This window comes from Gallinula chloropus (assembly GCF_964237585.1).
Source record: "Gallinula chloropus genome assembly, chromosome: 28".
Taxonomy (NCBI): Eukaryota; Metazoa; Chordata; class Aves; order Gruiformes; family Rallidae; genus Gallinula; species Gallinula chloropus.
This window is the reverse complement of record NC_140113.1, coordinates 789,199-814,609: the sequence shown is the minus strand read 5'-3', so window position 1 is coordinate 814,609 and position 25,411 is coordinate 789,199. Positions and strand designations below refer to the sequence as shown.

Sequence of the window (25,411 nt, the reverse complement as noted above, 5' to 3'; positions counted from 1 at the left end):
CTGTTGTATTTCCTAACCAATCCACTTAGTGTGACCAGTGTTTGTAAGCAATTAGCAGTCATCTAATTGCCATGTTTGTAGTAACAGGTGTATAAAATCTGTGTGCTTTCTCTCAATAAGCAGCTTCACCTTAATTCATATGGAATTGCATGTGCTGGCCATCGTCGGTCTCCTCACTTATGTACAGCTGACACAAGCTACTGGATGAGCTTTGAACTTATCTGGCTGTTGGATATGTACAGCACTGCCCAAGGAAAACATGGAACTGCCCCTCTTTGGAATACCAGTGGCATCTGCTAATTGGAGTTGGCCCTATAACTCCTAGAAAGATTCTCTGGCTCCAGATAGCGGAGAGGCTGTAGGTTCTCAAGCGACTGAAGGAGTGTTTGCCTGGTCAAATTTCCCAGTGGAAAAACATTGTGCTGGGGAACAGCTACAGTGATGCCAAGTATCCCGACATCATACAGTTGTAAGAACAAATTAAGGAATGTCAATCCCAAGTTTGAGTTGCAAAGTCTGGGAAAAGCTGTAATCATAATGAAAAATGATACAGGTGCCTTAAAATGAGGAGACTTTAATGTGAATTACACAGCCCTAAATTGCAGTTTGTGTTTTGACCCATGGAAAGGAAAAGCTTCTTGTCAAAACACTTCCACAGCAAGTGGGTGTCAGCTCCCTGTAGTTCAGGGATTGAGAGGAGCTTTTTCATTTGACTGTATTCCTAAAGGATTATGGTGGCGACGTGGAGATGGAAAGGCCTGGAAAGTGTCACCACATAAATGGAGCAGAACATGTACTTTAGGATACCTAATTCCTGGAGACTGAATATTTAATCACTCACACCCTCCAGCAGGAATTCTACAGACCCGCTGAAGGAAAATATATAAAAGGAGAATACATCCCCTAGTAGTACAGGCAACTGCTTTTCATGGTTTTGCAAGGGCATTCCTCCCATGGCTTGGAGCAAGTGAATTGGAAAAGATGGAGTTAATATGTATGCCAGCATGGAGTTACTCCAAAGGGACATCAGTGATGCTATCCATAGATTGCAATTAGAAGTTTCCTCCTTAAGTAACATAGTTAGACAAAATGGGGTTGCATTAGCTCTGCTGCTTGCCAAGGAATGAGGTGTGTGCATGGCAACAAGCCAAAGCTGTTGCGCAGATAGAAATCGAGGAAAGGAAAATTAAGCAGATTTAGGTAATATGTGGAAACAAAGAAAAATTCTTCACCAAGTAGCTCAGGTTGATACATCGTGGGGATTTAAAGAGGTTTGGAATATACTTACTTCCTGGCTCCCAAACTTTGCCTGGCTCAAACTTTTCACATTTGTTCTTATGAGAAGTATCTTAGTTTTAATTTCTTGTGTGGGGATTCAATGTTCTTTGTGTTGTAAACAGATCACTAGAACAGGCGAAGATCGGAGGACAAACAAAATAAGCCATCAAGAAGAGACAGGTAAATACTCTTCAAAATCACCAAACCACGAGAGAATCATTTGAGATTACAAAAGAATTTGTAAGGATAATGAAAAGGGGGGAATGATTCAATGAAATGTAGTAATGCTGAATAGATTGATGTAGATGTAGCTTAAGAGACAATGAATGAATGAATATAACTGTAATATAAGAAAAATGTGTATGTTTTGAGAATATACAGTAGTTGTGTTTTAAGAATAGATTTGTTTTGGATATTAGTAGAATACAGCTGTAGCCGTGTGAGCTGGTTCGTTAGAGCAGTGACACAATTTAACCCTAACAGGGGAACAGCCTTGAAGATACCAAGGTGAAGATAGGGGAGGAATAAATAATGAGACCAACGACCAATTAAGAGACAGAGTCTGTCTTACTTTGAGCTAAAAAGGGTCACTTATGAGTTTGTGCTGTTTTTGAACCCAGGAATGTGTTTTAGAATCTCTGGAGGAAACCGTGAAGAGGATTCGCTGAGGGGGAGGAAGACGTCCAGCCTTCATCCCTGAAGGCCCCCCGAGTGTCCCTGGGCACACACCATCTGGCAGCAGTTTCTGTAAATGAGTTTCTGTACATAATTTGCATAACCCTGGCCTTTTCTTACATGTTCTATCCCCTGTGTGTGGTCAGTGTGTGTCCAGAGGGGGAGGGTTTGTTTACAGGGCGCAGACACTGGAGGAGCGATGCCGCCCTGTCTGCCTGGCGCTGCAATAAAGGGTCCCTGCTGAACAGCCCCCGGGGCTGCGGAGTTTTGATTGCGGCTTTTGGAGGGTTCAGAGCCCGGGGGAAGGGGCCGAGAGCGGGGCCAGGCTGGGGCGGGGGGAAGAGCCGCGACTTCGGGGGGCCGAGGGGTGACCCCAGGCTGGGGGATACGGGCGAAGTGGGGCCATGGCGGGGTCTGGGACCCTGAGGAGGGGGTCGAGGATGGGGCTGAGCGGCCCCATGGGGGGTCCCGGGCTGAGATTACGAGAGGGCTCTGCCCGCCATTTCCCCCCTTCCCCGCGCTGCTTTCGGCGCTTTCGCTTTCACTTGCCAGCTTGCCCAGCGCCAGGTGACGTCAGATGCGTCTCGGGCTGCCATTGGAGGGCGGGTATTGGCACAGCCAAGGGCGGGGCTCAGGGCGGGGCTGGCAGCGAGGTCTGTCCGCGAGGTCTGTCCCGGAGCGGGGCTCGGTGGTCGCACTGGCTTCATTCGACCCCGGAGCAGAGCGATGGGGCCCGGCCGGGCGTCGGGACCGGGCCTGCGGCCGGGCCGGACGCTGGGTCTGGGGCTCTTTTTGGGGCTCCTCGGCCGGGCGGCGTGCGGTGAGTGCGGGCGGGGACCCAGAGCCCTTTCCCTGGGCTCTGGGACCCCCTTGGACCCCCTTTCCTGGGCTCAGGGATCCTCCCCCGGGCCCCCTTTCCTGGGCTCCGGTGCTCCATTCTCTGGGCACCGGGACCCCTCTTGACCCTCCTCCACCCCAGAGAACCAGGACCATCCCGGGCTCCCCTTCTCTGGGCCCTGGCAACTCCCCTGGGGCAAAGGGAGCCCTCAGTCCCTCCCACGGGACAGCAGGAGCCCCCTCGGAATGCTCCCTCCCCTTCCCCACCCCCTGTTCCACCTTCACCTTCCCCCCCTCCAACCCCCTCCCCCCGCTTCCCATCTGCTTCGCCTTGGAACCCCCCTGCCCCCCCCACTCCCCCCCTCATCACTGACACCGGGGACCCACCGGTCTTCCCTTCCCAGGCAGGGAAAACCCCTCCTGGACACATCTCGCTGCCCCATCAGTCCCATTCCCCCTGCCCCGAGGGTCCCTGTGCCCCCCACCCTTCACTGGGTGCCATGTCCCCACAGAGTGCCATTCTCTGCGCTACTTCTATGTCGGGGTGTCAGAGCCCAGCCCAGGGGTGCCCCAGTTTGTGTCCGTGGGGTACGTGGACGGGAACCTCATTTCACGATACGACAGTGACACGAGGAGGGCAGTGCCTGGTGCAGAGTGGATGAAGGACAAACTGGACCAGCAGTACTGGGACTGGCAGACCCAGATCGGACAGGGCAATCAAGAGATTGTCCGTGTGGACCTGGACACACTGTGGGAGCGCTATAACGAGAGCAGGGGTGAGTGTGGGCTGGGATGGGAGAGCTCCCCACCCCACGCAGAAGACCCTTCCCTGCCCCATGCTGCTGCCCTGGCCTGTGCCCACCCTGCCCTGCCCGGTGCCACTGTCATCAGGTTCCCAGCTTTGAGGGGGTGTCTTGACCCAGAGCTGGGGAGGCCCCCCAAACCCAGCACAACCCACCCCAGTCCCCAGCACCCCTTCCCAGGCTTGGCTACCACATCCCACCCCACCCCTCACTGTCCCCATGGCAGTGGAGACACCCAAAAATAGAGGAGGTCCTATGCCATGTCCCAGCCCCACCCCCTCCCATTCCTATGGTGCTTTCTATTCCCCACCCCAGAGCCAGAGGGGCTCCCCCAACCCATCCCTATACCTCCGACCCCAGAGCCAGAGGGGTTCCCCCAACCCATCCCTGTATCCCCCACCCCAGGGCCAGAGGGGGTCCCTCAACCCATCCCTGTGCCCCCCACCCGAGAGCCAGAGGGGCTCCCCCAACCCATCCCACCTCCTGTCCCTGCCCCCCCAAAATTCAGGATCCTGTCCCGTCCTCTTGCTGTCCCAGGGTGCCATGGGGCTGGGTGCCAGCCCACCCATGCCCAGGGTGCAAGGGGTCTGTATCACAACTCTGTGTGACACCCTGAGTGCTGTGGGCCCTGGGCAGGGTGGGGGCAGGTGTCGTGTCGGTGCCCAATTCCCTTGGGGACCACACAGGGCTGGAGTGGGGGGTGCTGCTGGGGGGCCTTGCCCCTCTGAAGGCCCAGGGCTGCAGCAGCCCCTCAGGCCCATCTCCCTGGTTGTGTTTCAGGGGCTCACACATGGCAGTGCATGTACGGCTGTGACATCCTGGAGGACAATAGCACCAGGGGGTATTGGCAAATCGCCTACAACGGGAGGGACTTCATTGCCTTCGACATGGACACGATGACATTCACTGCAGCAGATGCAGCAGCACAAATCACCAAGAGGAACTGGGAGCTGGATGGGACTGTCGCTGAGCACAGGAAGCACTACCTGGAGACCCTCTGCCCTGAGTGGCTGAGGAAATATGTGAGCTATGGGCAGGCCGTGCTGGAGAGGAAAGGTGAGGGGAGATGGGGACCCTGGGGAGTGGCCAGTGTGGATGTGTGTGCCAGCCCTCACTGCCACCCCCTCCCCAGAGCCCCCCACAGTCCGAGTGTCGAAGGAGGAGACCCATGGGATCCTGACCTTGCACTGCCGCGCTTACGGCTTCTACCCACGGCCCATCACCATCAGCTGGCTGAAGGACGGTGAGGTCAGGGACCAGGAGACCCAGCGGGGCAGCATCGTGCCCAACAGCGACAGCACCTACTACACCTGGGTGTCCATCGAGGCCCATCCTGGGGAGCAGGACAAGTACCGGTGCCGTGTGGAGCACGCCAGCCTGGCTGAGCCGGGGGTCTTTGCGTGGGGTGAGTCTGGTGGCCTTTGGCATGTGGAGGGGTGGGCTAGGGGGTGTTCCCCTTCCCCTCCTCACTGCCCTGCTCATCCCCAGAGCTGGAGTCCAACTCATCAGCCAGTGTGCTTTGGGTGGCTGTTGCCATTGCTGTCCTGACTGTCATTGCCATCATTGGATTTGTCGTCTGGAAGTGCAGATCAGGTAAAGCCTCAGGGTGTGGGAGGCAGACAGAGGCTGGGGGGCTGACAGGGACTGTGGGCATGAGATGCTGCGCTCTGGGGAGCTCCCAAGCCTGAGGGTGAAGCACGGTGGATGCTGATGCCTCTTTCTCTCTGCAGGGAGGAATGGCTGTGAGAAGGCATCAAGTGAGTACCAGGGTCAGGTATGGCTCCAGCCACTGCCCAGTGCCAGGATGGTCTCGTGGCTCTGGTTTCTGGCTGCTGCTGGTGTTACCCCACCCCCTTCCTCTCTGTGCCACCCCATAGTGGGGATGTATGGCAGAGGGGGTGTCTCCCCTTCAGTGCTCATGGTGCCATCCTGCTCTGCCAGTGGCTGCAGCATGGCCACGGTTCCTGGCATGTGCACTGAGCCCACAGTGAGCACAGGGCTGGCAGCTCACAGCTCTTTCTCCCTCACAGGCACAGACGGGGTGACCGCCGTCACAACCGGTATGTTGTGGGGCCAGGGTGGTGGATGGGGCAGCCCCAGCTCTCTGTGCTTCCCCCATGGAACCCATGGCCTGAGCAACTTCAGGCTGGGGAGGGGGATGCAGAGACCCCCAGAGAAGAGTGTTGGGGACAGGGAGGTGGCCCTGGGTGACACTGTTTCTTCCTTGTGTCCTTGCAGCTTAACTGCTCCAGGAAGGTCTGGGGGGGAGGGCTGGATGTGGGCCCTGCTCTCCCACTGGCTGCACACAGAGGTGCTGATGCAGAGACCTGCTGATGCTGCGCCTGCCCACGCTGCTGCGGTACTGGCTCTGATGGTCGGGGACACGCTTCATTTGCAATGCTTTGATAATTGGGCAGTTAGTTGTTTACCAGTGTTTTAATTTTCAGGTTGGAAGTGATCAATTTGTTTGATTTCATGATATTTAATAATGCTGAGTAGCTTGATACCACTGTAGCTTGAAACAGTTAACTGTCATGAATCAAGTAATGAGTGAATTAATACATGACAATTCATTAGCTGTCAGGGAGAGAAGGACGAGGGGGTGTTGGGTGACAGTGACTGCCCTTGAGACAGCTGTGTACTCGGGTGGTCAGGAAAGCCAATGGCATCCTGGCTTGTATCAAAAATATGTGGCCAATAGGTTTGGGGAGGTGATTGTGCCCCTGTACTGGGCAGTGGTGAGGCTGCACCTCAAGTGCTGGGTCAAGTTCTGGGCTCCTCACCATAGGAAGGACATTGAGGTCTTGGAGCGAGTCCACAGAAGGGCAACCAGGCTGGGGAAGGCACTGGAGGTCAAATCATATGAAGAGTGGAGGGAATGGGCCTGGAGCAGGGGCTTTGAGCAGGGTCAGGGTCTGGGATGGGCCTGGAACAGGGGCCTTGAGCAGTGTCAGGGACTGGATCAAACCTGGAGCCTCTTCAGGGCCTGGGATGCATAAGGAACAGGGGCCTACGACAGGGTCAGGGCCTGGAATGGCCCTTGAGCAGGGTTGAGGCCTGGAGCAGGAGTGTCCTGCCCAGGGGGGGGCTGAGTCCCCGCTCCTGGGTGTGTTTAACAGCCGGGGAGATGAGGGGCTCAGGGAGATGGTTCAGCACAGGACAGGAACTGTTGGACTTGATGGGCTCAAAGGTCTTTTCCAACCGTGTGACTCTGTGATACCGCCCTAATATAAGGAGAATCTGTGTGTTTTGAGCACAGACAGTATTTGCCTGGTTTGGATTTTAGTAGAATCCGGCTGTAGCCGTGTGAGCTGGTTCGTGAGAGCAGCTACACAATTTAACCCTAACAGGGGAACAGCCTTGAAGATACCAATGTTATAAACATGAGTTGACAAATTGTTCGCTCGATTTAAAATATCCAAATAGAATTGATTTGAGCAAGCAATAAGCAGGCACAAACAGCGCTGGGCGGCTGGGATGCTTCTTGCTCTACCAACGGCACGCACCCCCCTCTTCAGTTTTCATGCTTATATACTGTTGCGGAGCAGCCACTCCTCCATATGATTGGTCCGTGTTCTGTCACTGGCTGAAGCTGCTCAGCCAGTAACAGTCACTGCGGCTGCATCACCCATGGGTGTTTCAATGTCACACCGGGTAACTAAGTGATGGGAAGGCACCTGCAGGACCGCTAGACCCAGCGCTCAACCCCCTTTTCCCTCCAGAAACTTTACATTGCCCTCGGCCAGACAGGGGTGCAAAAATGTCACGTCCCACTGTGTGGCCCCGACATTGTTTCATATCCATTTTGGATCTTCTTCTGGTTTTATTCTCATCAGGGAATGGGTTTTGTCTTTCCCTGGTTCTGGGTCCACAGGTACCAGCTGTTTGCATTCCTTGTGTAACCGGGTGTATTAATCCTCACCCCATCTGCTGGTTTGAGAACAAATTCCTTATGTTCTTATTTATTACAATTCCCCCCTTTTAGTTTTTACCCTTTTGTTCCTCAAACCGAGCAACAGTCTCTCGGGCTAGAGAGAGTTAGAGTCTCTCCTTTGCTGTTTTCAGCCTCGTCTAGGTGTTCATATTGCCCTTTTAACAGCATTAAATGGGCCGCCTCTAATCTACTCTACCATCCTTGTTGAGCCTCCCTTTCCTTTTTGCGTTTCTCGAGACCTTCCCACAGTTTAGCCATCATATCTCATACCACCCCTGTGTGATCAGCATAAAAGCAACATTCTTCTCCTAGAGCAGCACAGAGCACCCCCTTGCTGTAGAAAAAGAATATCCATTCCCCTTCTATTTTGTAACACTACCTCTGATAGTGAAGTCAGAGACTTTTCTAATGCGGTGATTGACTAATGCGTTCCAAATCCTCGTCTACTGCTGCTCTCAGGGAGTTGAAACCTTGTTGTTGTTCGTTAAGAGACGTTATTCCTGTCCCTGCCCCCACTGCCCCAATACCCAATAATGTGGCTATTGTGATGGCAGTCATGGGCTCCCTTTTTATGATATGGGGCATTCCCATATCCCAGATCATAGACTACTTTCTCTGAATGATATAATATTCTTGGGACAATGATAACCTGGACGCAGTATTCACTAGAAGCATTAAACACCTTTAGGGATACACATGGAGTAAGGCCTGTTCTTGAGCATATCCACCGGGCCCCTGCTGAGGGAATGACCCACATTTTGCTAGTTTTATTTATTGTGGGAAGGAAAGAGCTGCAAAACCTTCGTTTTAGCTCCCGTATGTTACCTATGCAGGTTCCTGTCCCAGAGATGTGTTGCATGGTGTCCTGGTTTCAGTCAGGATGGAGTTAACTTCTTTTGTAGCAGCGGATAGAATGCTGTGTTTGGGTGTTAAAATGAAAGCAGTGCTGATAACACCCTGATGTCTTTAGTTGCTGTCAGACAGTCAAGGACTTTTCTCAGTTCTTCATATTTCTCTATTCATGAGAACGGGGGGGTGAAGCCAGGACAGGTGACCCAACTGACCAAAGAGAGTATTCCATGCCAATTTCATCATGCTCAGTATAAAGGGGGCTGATGGGAGGAGGAGTGGGGTGGCTCCAGGACGTGCGGTTTTTGGGGGACAGTTGGGTTGTGGGGCGGCTCTGGGTGGCCTGAGTTGTGGGTTCGGTGAGAAACTGCATTGTGTATCAACAGTTTCATAGATTTTTTGCTCTAAAGTCCTGTCAGCATTGTTATATTTATCTTTCTGCTATTTTAGTAAACTATCCTTATCCCAACCCATGGGCTTTTGGTTTCTTGGTTTTGGGGTTGTTATTTGCCCCTTCCTTTTCCCTTCCCTTGCCTCACCCCCCACACACACTTCTCCCCCTCCTCTTTTCTTTTAAAGAGCAGGCAGCTGCGTGCATCTCGGCTCTCAGCCGGGGTAGAACCACAACAGGGGGCAAGGGACAGCTCCCTAAAACCCTGGGGGGTGCCCACATTCCCTGGGAGGTTTTTGTTGTTGACCCATCAGTTTCACTCACTGACCCCCAGGGTGTCAAAGCCAGGTGGGGGGAGCCATGGGGCACCAGGCACCTGGGTCCTCCCTGGGACAGGCCGGGGTGCCCCAGGGGAAGGGGAGAAGGGCTGGGGTAGGCGGGAAGAACCGCTACTTGGGGGGCCCAGGGGTGTCCCCAGGGTGGGGGATATAGGTGAAGTGGGGCCATGGGAGGGTCTGGATCCCCAAGGAGGGGTTGGGGGTCTGGGTGGTCCTGTGGGGAAGTAACTGGTAAGAAGTGTCTCAGGCTGCCATTGGCGGATGGGTTGTGGCGCAGCCAATCACGGAGGTTGGAGTGGGGCTTGCAGCAAAATTTGTCTCAGAGCAGGGCTCATTCAGGGACCTGGAGCAGAGAGGAGCGCTGGGGCTGGGCCGGGTGCTGGGGGTGCTGCTGCTGGGGATCCTCGGCTGGGCGGCTTATGGTGAGTGCGGGTGGGGACCCGGGAACCCCCTTGGATCCTGTTTCTTGACAACTGTTCTCCATTCCCCATGCACCAGACCACCCCGGGGCACAGGGACCCCTGGTCACACTCCCTGAACACCAGATGCCCCGTCGGAACACTCCCCTTTCCAGCCCTTTCCATCCCCTTCCCAGATGCTCCCACAGATCTATTTCTCCTTGATGCCGAGGACCCCCTTAGACCTCACTTCCTGGGCACCTTGGCTTCTTCATTGCCAGGGTCCCCTTTCATTGTCACCATGACCCCCAGGCTTCCCTTCATGGGAAAGGGGACCCCTTCCTGGACACAGATTCCCCCAACCAGATACTTCCCCTTGAAGCTGAACCCCACACCTAAAATCTTCTGCTCTGGAACTGCTACCCAGGCTCACCACCCAATCCTGCACCCCATCACTATGGGCACCCTCACCCTGCACCCCCTACCCCTCATTGCCCCCCGTGTCCTCACAGAGCTCCAGTCCCTGTGCTACTTCCACACCATAGTGTCAGAGCCCAGCCCAGGAGTACCCCAGTTTGTGTCCATGGGGTACGTGGACGGGAACCTCATTGTGCGCTACGACAGCGAGAAGGGGAGGGCGGTGCCCCGGGCAGACTGGATGGCGGCCAACCTGGACCAGCAGCACTGGGACCAGCAGACTCAGATTGAACAGAACAATCAGGAGATTTACACTGTGAACCTGGACACACTGCAGAACTGCTACAACCAAAGTGGGGGTGAGTGTGGCCTGGGAAGGGGCTCTGTGGGATGGGAGATCTCCACTCCCTCCTCCCCCGTGAAGACCCTTCCTCATGCTACTGCCCTGGGATGTGCCGATCCTTCCCAGCCCAGTGCTGTTGGCAGAGGGCTCCATGCATCCCTGTCCCCCAGTCCCACACTCCATGGCATACTTTGTGCCAGATCCAGGGAGGCTTCTGAGTGCCCCACCAAGCACATTCTGGCCTTCTCCCCACCATGCCCTGCACCCCATCCCAGACCTGGGTGCTACATCACAGCCCTCACCATCCTGTGGCAGTGAGTACTCTCAGAACCTGAGAACTCTCAGAGGGGATCCCACCCTGTGTCCCAGCCCCGCACTATTCCTATGGTACTTTGTACACCCCACCTCAGAGCCAGAGGGGCTCCCACTACCCGTGCCATCTCCTATCTGATCCCTCTCCCAGCATTCAGGACTCTGTCCCATTCCCTTGCTGTTACACTGTGCCATGGGGCTGGGTGCCAGCCCAGCCATACCCTTGGCACAAGGGGTCTGTGTCACAGCTGTATGTGATGCCCCAAGTGCTGTGGACCCTGGGCAGGGTGGGGGCAGCTCTTGTATCTGTGCCTGCTTACCTCGAGCCTCACACAGGGCTGGAGTGGGGGGTGCTGCCAGGGGTCCTTGCCCCACTGAAGGCCCAGTGCTGCAGCAGCCCCTCAGCCCCATCTCCCTGGTCATGTTTCAGGGGCTCACACACTGCAGAGCACAGTCATCTGTGACATCCTGGAGGACAATAGCACCAGGGGGTATTGACAAATTGCCTACGACGGGAGGGACTTCATTGCCTTTGACAAGGACAGGATGACATTGACTGCGGCAGATGCAGCAGCACAAATCACCAAGAGGAACTGGGAGGCAGACAGAACTGTCATTAAGCACATGAAGCACTACCTGGAGAACACCTGCCCTGAGTGGCTGAGGAAATACTTGAGCTACAGGCAGACCGTGCTGGAGAGGAAAGGTGAGAGGAGATGGGGACCATGGAGAGCAGCCAGCGTGGATGTGTGTGCCAGCCCTCACTGCCACCCCCTCCCCAGAGCCCCCCACGGTCCAAGTCTCCGGGAAGGAGACCCAGGGGATCCTGACCTTGCACTGCCGCACTTACGGCTTCTACCCACGGCCCGTCACCATCAGCTGGCTGAAGGACAGTGAGGTCAGGGACCACAAGACCAAGCAGGGCAGCATCATGCCCAACAGTGATGGCACCTACTACACCTGGGTGTCCATCAAGGCCCATCCTGGGGAGCAGGACAAGTACCGGTGCCATGTGGAGCACGCCAGCCTGTCCAAGCCAGGGGTTTCTGTGTGGTGTGAGTCTGGTGGCCTTGGGCACATGAAAGAGTGGGCTGGGGGCTTCCCTTTCCCCTCCTGACCACCCTGTTCATCCCCAGAGCCAGAGTCCAACTCATCATCCATCGTGCCATGGGTGGTTGTTCCCCTTGCCATCCCGGCTGTCATCATTGGCATCACTGGATTCATCATCTGGAGGTACAGACCAGGTAAATCCCCAGGGTGTGGGAGGAAGGCAGAGCCTGGGGGGGCTGGTAGGGGCTGTGGGCACAAGACGCAACTCTCTGCAGAGCCCCTGAGCCTGAGGGTAAAGTGCAGTGGATGTTCATGCCTCTTCCCCTCTTCTCTTACATGCACTGTGCCCACAGCGAGCATGAGGTGGCAGCTCACAGCTGTTTCTCCCCCGTAGACATGGATGGGAGCTCTGGCAGCTTGGCCAAAGGTATGACATGGGACTGGGGGGGTGGATGGGGTAGGCCCAGCTCTCTGTGCTCCCCCTTGAGACCCATGGTCAGAGCGACACTGGGCTGCCTGCGGCGGATGCTGAGGCAACCATAACAGAGGGTTGGGGACAGGGTCTTTTCCCAGGGTGACACTGTCTCTTCCTGCCATCCTTGCAGTGATCTCAGTCTTACTGCTCCATGAGCAACCGGGGCAGCTGGATGTGGCCCTGTGGTCTCACCAGCTGGAGAGGCTGGGAGCTGCCTGCAGAGAGCTGACCACACTGCTCCAGCACATGGTTTATTACTGACCATGCTTGTGTTCTGGAGCAGCCACTGCGCGTACTGAAGCCCGGCTGCCCGGGATGTTGCTGGGCATCTCCTGATGATGGGAAATAGCGAATGATTCTTTTGTTTTTCCTTTGCTTCTCCACATGGCTTTTGCTTTTGCCTTACTGAACTACCTTTGCCTTGGTCCCCACAGGTCTTTTTTCATCTTCTTTTTCTTCCCTGCAGCTCGGGCACCTGATGCCACCAATCATCACCCTGTGCCCACCTTGTGCAGGCACTTACCTTTTCGGCATGAGAAGGGTGCATGCACTCACCAACACCTCCTGCCTGTACTGCAGTTTCCTTCCTTACACCTTCTGTCTGTGTGGATGCATCAGGAGTCTCAGGGGAGATTTTCTCTGTCAGAACACTTTTGCTCTCAGAAGAGTACCCACCATTTTGGCAGAGACCCAGAGCACTTCCCTGGGCTGTGGACCTACAAGCAGACCTTGATCTCCCCTCTTTCAGTAGCAAACCATCGCCCTTGTCCTACCACTCCAGGCCTTGGTAAAAGTCTCTCTCCATCTTTGTTCCTTCATGGGGAGCTGCAGCAGTCACAGCCAGGCAGCTGGGCCTGGACACTGCTGCCTGGGCAGACCCCCATTACGTAGATGTCCAAGAACTGTGTCCCTGGAGACCATCAAGACAAGGACCAAGGAAACCAGGTGGCTAAAACTGGAGATGCTCAGGTAGATCTGGAGTGGGAAGGTCGTCATGAGCTGTTCGTAGTTCCATGGGCCTGTGGGACATGGGGACAGAAACACCACGGACAGATGGGCTCACAATGGAGGGTGCACCTGACCTGAGCACTGCAGCCATCGCCCAGGTCATGCATCAAGGTTAACGATGCACTGGAATCGAGGCAGTGAAGCCTCCTGGTACAAAGGACAGTGGACACGAGAATCCATCACCAGGGCCTGAATTAGGGCCACCCTCTGCCACTGTTCCCCGAGATCTGTATCCCCAGCTCACCCACCTCTGTGTGAGATGGGGGTGAGGCTGGGGACACAGGGACAGTGAGATTGGGGGTAATCTCCTTCCTGTGATATAGCCCCAGGGCTGGTGGGTGATAAAGGTGTGGGCACCCACCCGGGTGGCTGCTACTGTCACCTGCGCCTGGCTCCAGCTCTCCGGTCCATACACGATGCTGCGTGGAGCGAGCGGGAGAAGAGCAGTGGCTCCTGGGGGATGGCAGCCACATGCAGCAGAGGGGATGGCTGGGGACACAGCAGGGATGCCAGGGGGGACATGGTGAGGATATGGCAGGTTATGTGATGGGAACAGGGCTGGGAAAGGGCTGGGCTCTCAGCAGGGATGCAGAAGGAGATGTTGGGGATGGGTGTGGCAGTACTGCTTCCCTGATGGAGCAGCAGCATTAAACACCAGCCGAGCGAGCTGGCAGCAAAGTCTTGTGCTGTTTGGTTTTAAACCTGTTGGAAGCAGCAGCGCTGAGGGACTGACAGGCTGACTCCTGTTCTTCCCTCTGCTGTCAGAGTGGATCCAAAGAATGTTTGTCAATAGGTGCTTTATAAATAAACAAACAACTAACTAACGAAGTAAGTGTCTATATTTCTATCCCCCCTCACTGCAGGGGACATAGCAGGGGACTTGGCAGGGACATGGAAGGGAAAACTGAGCACACGGCAGGGATGCAGTGGTGACATGGCAGGGACATGATGGAGATGGGAACACAATGGGGATGCAGCTGGGCATGTGGGGGAGACATCTGGGGACACAGCAGGGATGTGTTTGGGACATGGTGGTGACGGCTGGGGACATGTCAGGGACATGGTGGGGATGTCCCATGGGCATGGCAGGGATATCTGGGGATGCTTTGGGGATGGTTGATGATACAGCATGCTGATGAGCTGTGGTGGGGATGGGTGGTGACAGCTGGTGGCAGTGGGGACCCGTTGGGGATGGGTGGTGACAGCAGGTGGCAGTAAGGACACATTGAGGATGGGTGGTGGCAGCAGGTGACAGTTCAAACCTGTTGGGGACATCGTGTGTGACGGGTGGTGGCAGCACCTGGCCGCACAGGTAGGAGGACTGGTAGTCAGGGAGGGGGTGACTGTCCCAGAGCACCTGCCCAGCTCTCGGTGTCACAGGCACAGGACCAGGGACACCAGGGGGATCTTCCCTGCCCCCGGGGGGGGGGCACCACCGCCAGCATCTCTCCAAGCTGCAGCTTGAGGGACACACTCTGGGTGACAGAGGTGACACCCTGTGGCCCCTCCCCCAGTGCCCCCAGCCCTCACAATGCAGTTTTACCTTGTTCCCACCGTGTCCCAACACCCTCCCCACCACATCCATATCCCTATGCCCTTCCTGCCATGTCCTCACTGTGTCCCCACTGTCCCTGCCATGTCCCCACAGTTTCCCCACCACCTCTCTATCCCCATGCCATGTCCCCATGGCCCCCACCACATCTGTGTCCCCATATGCCCTCTTCACCTTGTCCCTATGTCCACCTGCCATATTGCCACCATGTCTGTCCCCCTGCTATGCCTCCAAACTATCCCTGCCAAGTCCATATCCCCATGCCCTCCCCACCATGCCCTCCTGTCCTGTCCCTGCAGCCCCCGTCCTTCCCCCATGCCCACCTTGAGGATGGGCTTTTGCTGCTCAAGGTAGCAGAACCAGACATCCTTGAGTTGGAGGTGGCCCTCCAAGACATCAGGCAGCCTTGTCCCCACGGCTGTCACCAACTCCTCCCTCCACCATATCTCCACATGCTCTCTACCACCTCTGGGTCCCCATGCATTCCCCATGTCTCCCCATCATGTGCCCCACTCAATGTCCCACGCCCTCCACACTGTGTTTCCATGTCCCCCTCTATTTCTGTGCTCCATCCCTGTGGAGACCAGCAATGAGCAACACCCAATTCGATACGAATTTCAGGTGAAGCCGTTTATTGGGTGAAATCCCACTGATTAGAGACATTTGTTACTGCAAAGGCGGCAAGCTGAACAACTGCTACTTGGTTACAGACACTGTTCACACTCCACTGACTGGTTTGTGATTATAACGAGTTCTGATAACCCATCTTATCGCCAAATATCCTTAGTTTACCTTTGATGCCTAAAAGCATCCGCACACCGGCTGTTTGACCATCTTATTACGGCTGGTTCTGGGAAGGAAGAAGCTGGGTGCTATCTGGGGAGGATACTGGGCAGAGGAGCGGCTGGAGAGGGGCGTGTCTATGCAAATAAAGATCAGAGGTGCGCGCACGGGCTGCTGGGAGTGCTCGATGCGGAGATCTCCGCCGGTTTAACGGAGCCGGGAGCAGCGGATCCCGGCGGGAAGAGGGGGATAGGTAGGGGAATAAGAATGCGAGGGGGACCTGAGGGTGTTTCGGGGCAAATGTGTATTAACCGTGTTTTGTGTGAGTGCCGGCGGGGGTGTGTGGAGGTTCTGGTTAGCAGTCAGTCATTGCTTCTCGGCCTTTTGACTAAGATGAAGTGTAGTATCTGTTCTTATCAGTTTAATATCTGATACGTCTTTGGTGAGAGGACTTTGTATTAAGAGGTTTTTTGGTCCTGGGGGGATATCCCGATCTTTTCGCCCCCTGAAGGATGGGCGTGCTTGGGGTCGGGTCTCAGTGTGGGGGATAAACCCGGCTTCCCGCCTGTCTGGAAACAGACCGTCTGTCTGCTGACAGGTGGTCCCTGTCTGTCCCCACAGTGATCTGAGCGAGTAGGGAGCTCCGTCCTCCTTATCATCCCAAGAACTACCTTCCTTCTCATGCTTCCTCCTTATCCGTCCCAGGTGCCCCCTGCCTTGGGATGCTGGGCTCACGAGTCACAACCTTGCTCTCATTTATTTTGTTCTCCTGAGCACCTTTCCCTCCAAGCATCTTGCAATAGTTAGTAATTGAATTTACTCTTCTTTATGTGTAAATTATAAATGCGATTTCTTAGGCTCCCTTCTATACGTCCACCCCCATCAACCATGCCAGTGTCTTGGGAACAGCCTGTGCAGTTTGCTCTGTCCCCAGATCACAAACGTTCCCTTCGCACCCTGAGCTCCTGAGCTCCTTTTTTAATTCTTTCTCCCCCTCCCTCCCTTCTGCCAGGATGTTCCGCAAGGAGAGAAGAAGACGGACAAACAGCTCCTCCAACAAGGGAAGGGAGAATGGCCTGGAAGCCCGGCTGACCCGCTGCCCACCAGCGCCAAGAAGTCATGACAGGGAGAATAAGCCCTGCCTTTGTGGTGGGGACTTTGTAGCTGATGTAAATGGGGCTGGGGGCTTCATCTGCTCTGTGCTAAGAGAGGCAGCATCTAGTTCTAGTGCTGGCAGCCTGACTTGAAGGCAGGAGATCCCCAGCGCTGGCTGTTCAAAGGGATCGATACTCCTCCCGTCTGGCAGTGAGGAGTTTTGCCTCGGTGGGGAATCCTGTTCTCCCCGGGAAGGAGAAACGTGAGGTAAACACAGGGGGTGCGGGGATTCTCGGGGTGGAAACCCGGGGGCACCCCGAGAAGCCTCACCCCGGCTGCCCGCGCAGCTCCCTCCCTCCCTCCCCGCATCCCCGCCCTTCTGGCTCGGGCAGGGCAGGGGGAGCGGGGTGGCTGCGGGACCCAGCCGAGCCCAGCGGGACAGGGGAAACCCGCCCCGTTCCCGCCCGCTGGGTTCGGCCATTCCCGGCGGGTTCGGCGGCCGGTCGCGCGTCGCCGTTGCCCGGGCAGCCGGTCCGGCCGGTCCCGGGCGGGGCCGTTAAACGCTTCCCAAGTCCCCGCTCCGTGTCCCGGGACACGCGTCCTGCCCACCCGCCGCTCTCGCTCAGTCGAGCCTTCGGCCATGGCTGAGCCGGGCGGTGCTGCGGGAGCGGAGACCGGCCCCGAGCGCCGGGAGAGCGCTGGGGAAAGGGCTCGGTAAGCCCCGGGTCTCCGTCCTCTCCCCCGCTGAGCCGGGGGGAGGAGACCGGAGGGGGAACCTGCCCAGGGGCCGGGCCGCCGGCCGCTCCCACCCACCCGCGTCCCTCGGGCCGCAGAACCTGCGGTGGGGGGCGGAGAGAGAGAGGAGAGGTGGGGAGAGAGCCGCCCCTCTCCTGCCCGGGCTCTGCCTCCCCAGACAGGCGGCGGGAGGAGCCAATGGCGGGGCTGCCCCGCACAGCCCTGGGAGGGGCGGCCGGGCTGGGCCGTCCCTCCCCGGCTCTGCCCCCCGCTTGCCCGGCCCAGCCCGGCCCAGCCCAGCCTGGCGCTGCCGCGGGAGGGGGAGCAGCACCACGCATGCGTGGCCGCCCCTGGGCCACACCTCCCCACCCCACACACACCACCGTTGGCTCCTTCGCGGTCTCCCTGCCCAGACAGGCAGCGGCCGGAGCCAATGGGGGGGCTGCTCCGCACCCTGGTGGGAGGGGCCGGGCCGGGCCGGGCGCGGCGCAGGACGGGCGCGTTTCCGCCGCGGGCTGCCGGTGTCTTTGTCCCGATGGCTGCCGGGGCCCCTCGGCGGCCTCTTCGCCGCCGTCCGCCGCGCCCCCCGCGCCGTCCCCGGCCGCGCCGCCGCTGCAGAGGCCGCCCCCCAGGTCAGCGCTCCGCCCCGAGGCCGCACGGCCGCCCGAGGGCCTCGCCCCGTCCCTGAGGCCCCGCGGCCTCCCGGGTGCGGCCTGCGGGACCTCTCCTCGGCGTTGGAGCCCAGGGCGGGAGCGGAGCTGCGGGTCTCCCCGCCCCGAGAAGGCCCCTGGCGAACCCGCCCCCCTTGGCCCCCCGGGGGCTTTTCCGTCTGGGAAGCGGGGAGTTGGGAAAGAAACGGGCCCTGGGAGCGCGCGTGGGGCAGGAGCAGAGGGCTCTGTGTGTGTGAGTGTGAGGGGGAGCAGCGGCTGGGGGGCAGTCCCGGCGTAGGGCGTGTGGAGACACGGGGCTGCCTTCCCGGGGCTGAACCGGTGCCGGCGTCCCGGAGCTGCCAGGCACAGATGGTGGGTGGTTGTGGGGTTGGAAGGGACCGGAGAGACCCATCTTGTTCCGGCCCCCCTGCTATGGGCAGCGATGACCGTGCCGTGCCTGTGGCTTCTGTGTCCCAGGGTAGAAAGAGGCAAAACTGCGGGTGTGGGTGGTGAAACCCCCGGGGAGAGTCACTCAGCGTTGTGCACAGGGGCATTGCCCCGCTGAAGGGCAGTGTGTGGCTTGTGGGGGGGTTAACCTGTGCAGAGTGAAACAAAGCCCCTTCCACGTTAGCCAAAGCCCTGTGTTTGGTGCTGGGAACAAGTGTAACTCATGGAGAAGCATTAACAGAAGGGAATTACCCCACTGTAGTGGGATAATTAGCAGAGCCTTGGCTGGGAGAGGCGGGGGATGCTCTGCGATGTCTGTGAGTGTGTCTGAAATGATCCCAGTGGGGCTTGGAAAGGGAACTCCAGCAATTAGCTCTGGGAGTTTTGCTTGTGTGAAGCTGAGCCGTGGTTGTACATCCCTGTTCTGTGTCTTCTCTCCACAGCCCTCATCTGCCTGTGGAACATCCTGATGGGCAGGAACCTCCAAAGCTACAACCAGGTGGCGCCCATGACAAAGGTAGTTCACAGCCCTGGTTCTTCTGGGGTTTGGTGTCCCTTGGAAAACTGAGGGGTGTCTGAAACTGCAGAAGGGTGTGCAGCTTGGAATGAATCCCAGTGCTTTGGGTGGGCTCGAGGAGCTGGGCTGCCATGCAAGTGGCAATCTGAACCCCTCTTAAGTCACGCTGTCATGTGGCCTGCTTTTGTTGTTCAGATGCTGCCATCCCTGGGTGTGAAGAGAAGGCTGAAGAAGTTTCTGCTGCTGTGGTGAAGGTACCAGCCAGGGCAGCAAGGAAACACCGAGCTTCGGGCAGCGATGCCGCTCCAGGAGCAGAGTCTGTGGGAGAGGTTAGCAGAGACTTTCCTGAACCTGTGCAGCCTCAGGCTCTTCTTTGCCCTTGACAGCAGGCGCCTCTTGTGTGCTGGGTTTGCCTGGCTCAGGTCTGTCTGCTCTGCTCTGGCACGTGGAGCTGAGGAAGGAGCACCCAAACTACATGACCATGTGAGAACAATCACCTGCTTCCTCTGGATAAAGCCCTCTCTGCTGGGTTGGGTATCCACCGGCCCGGGAGAGGATTCCCGTAGGACTTTGGCTCTGTAAAAAGGGGTCCTGAGCTGCTTGACCCCTTAGTTTGGTTGGGAGGTGCAATGTTCTTTTTCTTACTGCCCCATAGGGTGAGAGGAGTAAGAAGCCCTCATGCTCTTATTATTTGTCCCTGAGAGCACCATTGACTCTTTGTTTGTACAAAACCCCTTTCTGAGGGGCTCAGCTCTCCCCCAGCCAGAGTCAGGGCTGAACTCTGGAATGCTGAGGAGCTGCCTGAGGGGAACTGGGCAGGAAGCCTGAGGGGGTTTAATCCCTGCACATAAGAGAGCCCCTATTAACAATCAAACCTGAAGGGCAGTGTGCTGGTCAGAGATCCTGCAAAGATCCTTCTGCTGCGCTCTGAGCCAGCAAATCCCAGTCCCTAAATCGGACCAGAGCTGCCTCCCTTTCCAGAAGCTTCCGCTGGCTTGGGCTGGTGTTCAGGTTAAACTCAGGGTGGTGCTTTGTTTGTTTCTGTTGCAGACTCAGGCCCTGTCATCTGAGCCTGCAGTGAAAAGACACAGAAGTTGTGTGCCAGGAGAAGAACTGGTGCAGACTGGTAAGGCTGACGTCAGGGCGTGAGCTTGTTTCTCCTGCGCTCTTCCTGGCGTGTGGTGCGACTCTCCCCCTCGGCTCACGGACGGGCTGTGGCGGCATCGCCCCTCGGTAGCGTCTGGCAGTGCTGGGGTGGGAACTCAGTCTCTTCCCTGCAGCTCCAGCTGCGATACGGCTGCTGCCAGCTGGCCAGAAGGAAACTGGTTTGGTTTGGGGTGTTAGATCCCCAGAACCCTTTTTGGGTTTGAATCTGGGGTTCAGCCTGGCGATACCTCATGCCCAGTGCAACTTGCTGCAGTTGCCAGTAAGGAAATCTGAGACTGTTCAAAAGCAACATAACACAGGGAATGTGGGGACGTAGGGGAGAGAGTAAACATTGACCTTTGGGGAAGCTCATCAACCTCCTCAGTTGCCTTTAACAGTGGCTGATTTGCTTATGCTCTCCTCTTGTAGATCAAATGCCTTGTGGGACTCCCTTGGGCAACGGAACACTCTCCCTTTGGGACAAGACAGCTCCTTGTGCCAGGTAAAACCCTTCTGTTTGCTTTGACTTTCTTCTCTGACAGGTTTGCTTTCCATTTCATCCCTGAACTTCCCCTGTGCTGCCCAACATTTGTCTCTGTGTCGGCACAGGGATGTTTTTCCAAGGTTTCCTGGGCTGCTCTCCTAAGGGAGGTGAGCCTTCAGTAGCTTTTTATTTTTCCTTCCTCCCCTTCCAACTAGAGATGTTATTGGTTTGTTTTTTTTTTTTTAATTTGGGGACGTGAAATGTAAGGTAATGACAGGGGATGCCAGGATTTTCTCTCTTCCTTTCCACCTCCCCTGGTCCTTCTCGCACAACTTAGAGGCAGTTTTTTCTTTTGGGTAACACTAAGGTGACAAATTTGACTCCTGCTCCTCTGGTCTGCCCGAGTTCAGAGTCACCCAGCTGAGTGTGAAGGGTCTCTGCACAGAAATGCCCACTGTGTTTTGTCGTGACACCAGTGCAGGATGTTTCTGTCCAGGGGTTTGACAGTCTCATTGTACTTCAGGTATTTCTTTTCCTTTGGCTGTGGCTCCCCACTCACATGTAGACAGTTGTGTAGGAATAAATTGTCTCCTTTCTGGTGCTCTGACACGTATCAATGCCAAATGCCGTGCTTATGAACACTGTGGTTCTTCTCTATTGTTTTTTCCTGCCCCACAGTGCTCCAGCCTCCTCGACTGCTGAGGCCTCCTTGACTGCTCCAGCCTTCTCCAGTGCTCCAGCCTTCCCCCCTGCTCCAGTCTTGTACAGTGCTCCAATCTACACCGTTGCTCGAATCTACTCTGGAGTTAAATCACACCCCAGTCTTCCATCCTACTGCTGTGTTCCATCCTACTCCAGTGTGCCATCCTACTACTGCCGTGTGCCATCCTACTACTCCAGCTTGCCATCCTACTCCCGTTTTCCATCCTACTACTGCCACATGCCATTCTACTCTGCTGTTCCACCCTTGCTCCATCTTCCATCCTTGTCCGGTTTTCCAACCTTCTCCAGCCAACCAGTGACAACTCTGTATCAGCTGGACCAACAGAAATATGGAGGAGATCCCTTTCCATCTGGGACTCCAAAGACCTGTGAGTATCCCCATGATTCATACCTGTCCCACTTGGTGGGTAGACTGTAGCTGCACCACACAGCAGGAGGACGTAGTATCTGGTTGTCTGGACTTGTGGAGGGTGACACATTACTGCACCCCCTTAGGTACCCGCTACTTAACTCAGGCTTGTGGTTACATGGTGCTCTTCAGTCCTTTTTTCATGCTGTTGGTGACTCTCTCTGTGGCAGCAGAGCTTTGAATCCCCGTAAGCTGGTGGTTGTAACACCATGTGTTGGAGGGCAGACACCAGGTATTGTCCCAGCCCCCGGCCTGGGAACTTCCTCTGCTCAAAAGCTTTTGTATTTCCTCTTCCTGGAGGTGCACCTGGTATGTGGGTACAGGGTGGGCATTGCAGTTCCTTGCTTGGTTCTCCTGTTCCTCCTCTGACAAGGGGTGATCTGGAGGGTTTCTAAATGAGCTTCTGCTGTTGTGGGAGTCTCCTTCATCAGCTGGCTTTTTGTGGGAATAAATGCTGGAGATAAAGAGGATCTTTTGTTCTCTTTTGGGTTAAACAGCAAATTCCTGCAAGAAGAAAACTGGGAGAAAAGAAAGGTGGAGCTGGCTTGTTCCCAGGGGACTCCTCACAGCACGGAGCCCCACGTAAGTGAGCGCTGCTTGGGTTTGGAAAATGAACTGTGGCTCCTTGTGGTGAGGGTCTGAACCCGTCCGAGTTCAGCCCAAGTCATCCGCCCGAAGCTTCTCCTGTTCTTGTGGCACCACCTCTGGCTGCGAGCGGAGATGGGAAGCTGGGTTGGACTCTCCAAGCAGAGCCTCTTCTCGCTGGCCCAACGCTCTCTTTGCTGTTTTGGGGTTGGGGTTTGTTTAATCAGTCTGCCCCATTCAGGTGAATCTGACTTTGTCCCCATTCCATAAGTTTTTAAGGATCTGTTGAGCCCTTGTCAGAGACCGTTGGCAGAGGCTGCCAAACCCAGCTCTGGGATGAGGATTTATTCTGGCTTGGAGCACAGAGCCCAGTGTGTGACAGAGCAGGGGCTGGTGCCAGTGTTTCTCAGGACATTCCCTCCGAGGGAAAAGCGAGGCCTCAAGCCTTGATTGCAGAGACACGGCGCTGTGCAGAGCTGGGTGTGCCGAGAGCTGGGGGCACCCGCCGAGCCTGCGGGAGTGGGAAGCGCATCCCGAGTTGGGTGCGGTTAGCGCAGGGCTGGTGTGGGTAACGCCTGCTGCTCGTCCTCTGAGGGAACGGCACATCCTCTGCCTTCCTCTGCCTTCCCTAGGAAATCCCTCAGCAGCAGAACAGCAGCGACTGCGGGGGTTTCGCCTGCCAACACGCAGACGGCATCTCCCAAGACGAGCCCATGACCTTTCCTCAGGTGAGCGAAGGTTTCCAACAGCTCCAGAGCTTTTTGCCCTGGGGTTTTTCAAGAGCTGGGGGAGGGGAGTTCAGGCAGCAGCCTGGGGCAGGGGCTGAGGGTTTGTACCTCTCCTTGGGCGTGCGCTTGCTGGGGTCGGCACTTTGGGGTGGCCTCAGCAGGGCAGAGCTGCGCTCCCCATCCCTAACGAACCGGGTGTTTGTGCCTCCTTTCTGCCCTGACTTTCTCTCTCCCCTTTCCAGAGTCACATCCCTCACTTCCACAGGAAGATGGTGTGGGACATAATCCACCAGCAGCTGCTGTGAGACGGGCACCACTGCAGTCACACTGTGATCCCCTTGGACTGACCCTCGTTTTAGTTTCTCTTCTGAAGTTTGACCAAGTCCCTGCAACGTGGTGTTGGGTTTGTTGTTCTGTTTTTGTCTGTTAAATGTGCAAAGAGAAATATTTATTTATTTTATTGCATTAAATATTTAAATTCTATAAAAAAAAAAGCCGTGCTGGTGTGAAGCTGTTTGGGACCAGAGCGGCGTTGACCCTATAAACAATATGTCATCAATCATGTTGGAGTGGGTTTTTTGGGGGTTCTTTCTGTTATTTCCCCCTTATATTCTCACAGCTGCTCTAACTCCTTTAAAATCAAAATCGAATCCTACACTAGAACCAAAATAACGTAGAAGTGAAGCTGTTTTATTAGGGTGACTGTCACATTTCCCCCTTTGAAAGTTTTGATAATCATACTCAATACTTCCACATACTCAAATTGTGGCTTCATTGAATGTCAAATTGTCATGTGCAACTTCTTTAAGAAGTTGAATTGCAACTTCTTTAATCAAATTATAATTTATTTTTTAGATTGAACTGCTATTGATATTAGATTTGTATTTATTTTCTTATCCAAACTTGTTCACCTGCTTTTACTTGCCAAGTTACAGGTTTGTAACGGGGCCTGTGAGTGTGATAAGCAGAGATACTTCAGGTTTTATTCATTCTCACTTCTTTTATTACTATGGCGTTAGTGCTATGCCTATTCTCTTAAAAAATAGTAATTAAAAAAATCAGTCCTGTATCTGCAGCAGATGGACTAAAAAAACTCTAGTTTGACAGGATCTTGAATCTCCTGGCTTTGTCCCCATCTGCAAGATGTGCATCCTGGTTTTCTGCCTGCTGCCCCCCTGTCTCAAGCCAACCCAATAGAGATCTAGAATTGCAACAGTTGCCAGGGACCTCTGGTGACCAACCAGTGACATCTCTGTCAGAGGGGCATCACCTGGGAGGTCACTTCCCAGAGGGGAAGCACCTCCAGCCTTGTCAGAGGAGATCACCTCCAGCCTTGTCAGGGGAGATCACCTCCGGTCTTGTCCAGGGAGATCACCTTGAGCAGGTCACACATGACAGGGTCCAGGTAGGTGTTGAGTCCCTCCAGAGAAGGAGACTCCCCAGCCTCCCTGGGCAGCCTGGGAGGAATTTCCTTTTCTTCTCTTCTTCATTTCTTAAGTCTTCTCTTTGATGGCTCAGCCGGGTGACAGTAGAGATGGTAAAGCCGGTATTTACTCCGTCTGCCCTTTCTCCAGACTTTATCCTACCTCCTGGGTCTGGGATTCCTGAGGGCCCCTTCTAGACAGGTGGATCCTGTCCCTCTCCAACAGGTTGGAGTCACCAAAGAACATCCCCTTGTTGTCCAAGCCAACCCCCTGGCCTTAGTACCAGCCGTGTAGCCAGGAGTTGAGAGGTGTGAGATTTTCCAGCCTGTTCATTAAAAGGAGGAAAAGCCAACTTGGGCACCAGTGTTTTCCACTGGCACCCCCAGGGCTTTCTGGTCTTCTTGATTCTGCCTGGTGAAATTGTTTGAAGTATAAAGGTGAAGTCAGGTGAAATCCAGAAGTCTATTGGTGCGAAATGTCCAGATACCCCCAGTCTTGGGTGAGGAACTTGTTGTGTGCTCTCTGGTAGGGACGTGAATTTCAGGAGTGGCTGGGAAACGACCCTGTTGGTGCTCATAGAAACACCTTCAGGCATTTATGAAGCTTCAGGCTTTGTGTTACTTTCCCAATGATAGTTGTAAGGTGCTTTCTTGTTTCTCTTCCCAGCTGTAATCCCTGAAGCTGTGTAAAATGGCTGGGCGCTTCCACAGAGTCCTCCTGTGTGCCATACCTGGAGTGCTGGCACTTGTTGGCTGCTGGTGGCTGTGCTGCCAAAGGAGAAAGTCTGCCACCTTTAATCAAGAAGAAAGAGCCGCTGAAGAGCAGCAGGAAACACCAGCAGCAAGTGTTGAGGTGAGAGAGGCAGCCTCCAAGGAAGAGCAGTGCCCAGGGGATGAAGCCTCAGCCTCCCTGCCCCTGGAGATGGCGAGCGTTGCGTCCTCTGGCTGCGCACGTGCATCTGAAGGTGGGACGAGTGCGAAGGCCCCGCCGCAGAAGACAAGGTGGTCTGGTGCATCAGGCCAGCA

The 25,411-nt window shown here is 55.7% G+C and overlaps 1 protein-coding gene and 1 long non-coding RNA gene across 2 annotated transcripts; both read left to right on the top strand.

The window, feature by feature from the left end:
* The first annotated feature begins 1,175 nt into the window (after nucleotides 1-1,175).
* On the top strand, nucleotides 1,176-2,180 carry LOC311202015. The gene is made up of 3 exons (XR_014617896.1): nucleotides 1,176-1,271; nucleotides 1,401-1,458; nucleotides 1,899-2,180. It is a non-coding gene; the product is annotated as an uncharacterized lncRNA (long non-coding RNA).
* Nucleotides 2,181-2,679: 499 nt separating this feature from the next.
* Nucleotides 2,680-11,073, top strand: LOC311201695 (class I histocompatibility antigen, F10 alpha chain-like; the record flags this gene model as incomplete). The annotated part of the gene is made up of 9 exons (XM_084276124.1): nucleotides 2,680-2,773; nucleotides 3,303-3,566; nucleotides 4,374-4,649; nucleotides 4,726-5,116; nucleotides 5,624-5,653; nucleotides 5,832-5,952; nucleotides 9,383-9,527; nucleotides 10,016-10,279; nucleotides 11,006-11,073. 9 exons carry the CDS (start codon nucleotides 2,680-2,682, stop codon nucleotides 11,071-11,073), a joined length of 1,653 nt encoding a protein of 550 aa, XP_084132250.1.
* Nucleotides 11,074-25,411: the final 14,338 nt, after the last annotated feature.